Source organism: Mizuhopecten yessoensis, unplaced genomic scaffold (assembly GCF_002113885.1).
Source record: "Mizuhopecten yessoensis strain PY_sf001 unplaced genomic scaffold, ASM211388v2 scaffold10531, whole genome shotgun sequence".
Taxonomy (NCBI): domain Eukaryota; kingdom Metazoa; phylum Mollusca; class Bivalvia; order Pectinida; family Pectinidae; genus Mizuhopecten; species Mizuhopecten yessoensis.
The window spans coordinates 191,301-196,490 of NW_018408593.1; the positions used below are offsets into that span (position 1 = coordinate 191,301).

The 5,190-nt window shown below is 40.7% G+C and overlaps 1 protein-coding gene across 1 annotated transcript; it reads right to left on the reverse strand.

The window, feature by feature from the left end:
* Window positions 1-2,060: 2,060 nt before the first annotated feature.
* Window positions 2,061-4,985, reverse strand: LOC110460995. The gene has a single exon (XM_021514253.1). It carries the CDS (start codon window positions 4,909-4,911, stop codon window positions 2,335-2,337), a length of 2,577 nt encoding a protein of 858 aa, XP_021369928.1. The 5' UTR covers window positions 4,912-4,985; the 3' UTR covers window positions 2,061-2,334.
* Window positions 4,986-5,190: the final 205 nt, after the last annotated feature.

Genomic DNA, 5,190 nt, shown 5'->3' on the forward strand with positions numbered 1-5,190 from the left:
CAACTTTAACACAAAAAACATAGGTTTACTCTATAAAGGTATATGCATTATTTATTTTCAGAATTGAATAAAATATTGTGAATGTGAGCAGACCCCAGTTTTATGGAAGTAAGTATAATACTTTCCCTTGGTGGTCAGTCTGGTAGCGTAGTGGATAGCACAATCGCGCATCACCCAGACAGCTGCAGAGGTTCGATTCCCAGATCGGACGTGAAAAGATATTCGGTCACCTGCACGACCATGTTCTCTGTGTGCGAACGTTTCCTCTCCCAATAACACGGCTTTTGCATATGATCAGGATCAACAACGGTGATGAATATAAGTTGAAAAAAACGTTGTGTATTTTTCAAAAATTGTAAAACGAAGTTTATATTTATTTATATTTACCATCAAATGGCTTTTTATATAACCCTACCAAAATTCAGTTGGCATTCATATAGGATATGAATGCCATAGACTGATTGTTGACGTCATTATTATTGTGACGTCATAATTGTTGCGTTGGAGACTACTGACCATCCCCGGGCGATGGCTGTTCTATTCATTGAACAAGCATACATGATACATACATTATTTGAACTAAATGCTGAATAATAATAAGTGTATTTGAACTTCTTATGAGATGAACAGATTCCAAAAATGGTAAATATAAGTATTGAACTGCGTTCAACTGTCATTCATAGGCAGTATGAATTCCAACTGGACAAATGCAAATTCAATGAAGCGCGCTAGCTATGAATGTCAACTGAAAACAGTTCAATGCTTCAATACGACTACACCCTAAGAATAGCATTGAGAAAATGAAGTTTTGAATTATTTCTTAAGCTTAAGACTGTGTTAATAAATGCAATACATGTAATCTTTGTGATAAACGTAAGTTAAGGGATTTTCCTTAATATGGAAAGTTCGTGAAATCGGGGACTTGCTTTCTAACACATGACTCGACAAAAATGAAATAAAATATCAAAGGGGGTTATCGAGTGCGTATCCTAAGATTACACACATATACAAATCTAGAAGAGTAGCGAGTGACAGATTTGTGCAGTATTTGTAATAATGACGGATCGACACCTGTTATAGACATGAAACAATGATGACATGCATACTTTTTCTCGTTAATGCATTCATTAATATTCAGAGGTTTCGTCAACCCGTTACTGTCACCGTTTTAACTATACGTGATGTTATGTGTGGAATGGTGTAAACGCCATATAGGGATTGAACGGCATTTTTTAAATATTTATGCCGGTATGAACGCATTTCGGTTTCTTGCATACTCAATAAAGCCCGCTACATATGGCAAATACGTATGTAACTGATTTGCGTTCATATCGGCATGAACATTGAAAAATTCCGTTCTTACCATATATTTACATTTTAATTTTTATACTTATTATTGATCTAAATGTAGGCTTTCCCTAATATGCACACGGGATTTCTGAAACAGTCTCACATCACCAAAATGTTTGCTTCAAACGGTTGTATTGCGTTATTCGAGGCGTGAGGGGAAGCTTCAAAATGACGCTGATCAAATTGCGTTCATAGCCCCATGAACGTAATTTCTTCTGGTAATGCTGATAGAGGAATTTGCAGTGTAAATGTAAATAGATTGTTTTAAGAAAAAGGGTAACAACATGTTATGTTTTTTCTATTTACGCTGTAACTGCCGTGAAATTATTGTTAAAGTATTCAAAAGAAATACATGAATTCCAAAAAAAGATCATATGTTGCGCATCATTTTACAGAATTATAGTTGCTCGAAATTTGAATGCTTGTAACAGTTCTAACACACACACAAAATGAGAACGATACTATTGCTGAGCAGCACTTATCAAAAGGAACTGGACATTTTCATCTCATCGTGGGTTGCAAATCTTTCACATACAATTTATTTTTCTATGAAGCCTTCCTTCTTTTTTAAAGCTGACTAATGGTATAAACTTAATATCACAAACGTTGGACACGGGATAGAACGTCTGGACTGCGAAAATAATTCACCTTTAATTCATTTTTACTTGTATGCAAAAATCAACAAACACATGAGTACATCAAATGGGTTCTGTCTGAACCCTTTTAATATGAACATGATTCAACGGAAACTTAGTGTGCCGTTTCAAAAGTTTTAAAAAGTTACGGTCACATGGCAGGAACCAGTTACTGATAACAAAAACCAGAGACGATTCCATTGTTAGAATGTATATTGTGATTTGATTGAACTCATGATTTCGTGAAAAAATCAATACGAGTTGAAAATGTCAACAATGTTTGTCGTAAACAAATAGATCATCACTGGTGCAAATTTCAAACGAACTGATCTTACATGGCCATAATTAATTAATCATCGTCCGCTGTCCTGCTCCTGCGCCAGATATGGGTTCCTGCTCCGTGACGGCGTCGGAACTTCCGGTGATCGTTTAATATTGGCACGCGTCGGGGAAGGAGACAAGCGAAAGGCTTGTTAGCGTCGTCAAATCCAGCTTCTATTCGACCGTTCGAGACAATGAATCCACAGTGGCTGGCGGTCAGCACGTGGGAACCGCGACTAACCTTCACGCTCCAGTTGATTCCGATTCTGACCTCTAGGAAGTTCGATTTGAGTTGTAGTGACATATTATTTGGATACATTCTGATGAATTTCGGTCCGGAATTGACAGTTACTTCACCTCTCTCGTTCTGAATGATTTTGACTCCGTTGATTTTGACAACACACCATCCGTTTTCGCCGTGTTCAATCTTTGCTTCCTCTGCCAATTTCGCCGCGCGTTGTGCAATGATATCGATGTCGCTGCAGCTATCTGACGAGAAGAGGAAGTCAACAGATAGGTCATTGCGCATGTCAGCGAATTCAGGTTCTGCTTCTTCGATGTCCTCGTGGTCAAACTTGTAACATTTGAAGTTGTTAGCGAATGTAATATGCTCTGTGGTCATCTTCACTTTCCGTTGCAGGAACACTTCAACTTCAACGATCTCAAGGTCTTGTGTGATCCGCGCCGCAGGATGGAATACGTAACTCTCCGTCCCTTCGCTGTTGACCAGTGCCACCAGCTTTTTCTTGTGGTTGACCACACGTATCACCTGATCTACGGTCATCTCTACGGTGAAGTCGTGACGCAACAGCACCGTCATCAGACCAGCCTCGGACAAGTAAATCGCTGGGTACCGGAAGTCGGTTGATTGATTACCGTTCGCTGTGATAGGGTACTGCTGTTGCTGGTTACTGATGCCAAACTGTGAATCTGTTTGTTGAAACGATGGCTGCACTTGATAAAAATCTGGATTTTGTGTCGTAGAATTTCTTGGATATACAGGATATGCTGATTGTCCGGGACCGAATTGTGGTCTTGGTTCCAGGAAGAATCCATTGCTTGTGTATTGATGTGCAGGAAACATATAGGTCTGTCCCTGGAAAATGGTTGTATTCCTGGGGTCTGGGTCATATGCCGGGACGTGGGATTTTTCATCATATGATAGAGCTACGGGGTGAGATCCTGTTGTAGGGCTGGAGCTATCACCATTGCTATAAACTGTATACTGATTGTTGTAGTTTTGCATGGGAATGAATGGTTCACATTCCGGATTCAGCGAAGAGTTGTGAAACAAAGGGAGGATATCGTTCGAGTTTGTTACAGGATCGACAGGTTTCTGTTTGTTCGATGAGCCTGAATTCGATTTTGTAAACGATACTTCCAATTTCTTAACTCCAGTCTGATCGACATTCCCTTCCATTGAAACTATGTCCGCAGATGTGTCGACTTCGTCGGCCGAAGTAGGAGATGTGTACCAATCTGTGGTTACTTCTCTTGGATTGTCACATGGTGGGCATGAGATCTCTGCGTCGCCATCTTGGCCGTCATAAGGAGACTCATAATAATTGTGCATTTCGTTTGGGTTCTTCATGTCGCTTCCACCAATCCGCTGACTAACGTGAATTGTCAGACTATCGGCTCCAATGTTGACCTGGTTTTCCAGTCCATTCGGTGCCGGACACTGAGACTCCAAGGTGTCCCCGAAATTTTGCACGTGATTCTCGGGAAAATTATCAGTTAGTGGGGAGACATCAGCCACGGGATACTCATATCCGACATTGTAACTTTGAGTATGCGTCGTATGGACGTTAGCGTAGTAGTGAGGCGAAAAGTTGACAGTATTTGTATCCGACATCTGGTATGATCTTTCACTGAATATACCGGACGCGGTGTCAATGGACGTATCGGGTACATAATTAGACTCGGTAGCGCACACAACGTTTGGTCCACCGCCAAATGGGCTAAACACGGCATAAGAGTCGAAATATTCAACCTCGCCGTCAAGATCTTCTAAATCTGTCAACGTTGGATCGTTGCTAACAGTATGAATTACATTTTCCGGTGTTTCGTCAGTTGCGACAGTGATCGAATCCGAGTTTGTGTTTGGGTCTGGTTGAACACAGATGATATCAGCGGGGGAAATTGCACTGATTGACGAAGTTTGGTCCGTAGAGACCGCTTCTTCAGATTGCAGTAATTCTATTACTCTATTGAGGGTCTCACGAACAGATTTATCCACTTCGAGATCTTCATCCGCTTCCATAGTCAATACAGATGTGGCGCTCCCGAAGTTTTCTTGGCTCGTTTCCTCTTGTGCGTCAACAAAAACATCCTTTTCCCAATCGTCTATTGTCATATCCTCTGATCTTGAAGTCATCGAGTCGATGTAATTGTCAGTTTCATCACTGCCGTCATTTGAATCGTCGCCTTTCTGTTCGGTCTGTGTCGAACTTACTGTTTGTCCGACGATTATGCAAATACCATCTGTATCTGTATCGCTGTCCTCGTCATTTTCATCGAAAATATCGTCGTTAACGATGACATCGTTTACGATTTCAGTTGCGATGCTGTAAGCCACCACATTTGCTTCGTGAATGGCTGCCATTGTGAGAGAGTCACGTCTTCAGGAAAGCTGTTACCTTTGTTACTAACCATATTGTTGACGTTAACTACGCACATAATCTGTGACGTTTTCAACATAACAACGTAACAGTTATTTGGGGAAATGGTAACGTCGTTGACTTTAGCGTTTGTTACGTTTCGACCATTGTGCGTCGTTAGGCAGAGGTCAATTGTAAGCAACAGAGTCATGGTAGGATTAGTTCCGGAAGATAAAACTCCATCTTTGACCGTCTTATTTTTCCTAGTAGCGTAAGCAGTTTTT

Bases quoted from the DNA above. Each gene is read 5' to 3' on its own strand.
- LOC110460995 (XM_021514253.1), bottom strand. From the start codon at position 4,911: ATGGCAGCCATTCACGAAGCAAATGTGGTGGCTTACAGCATCGCAACT.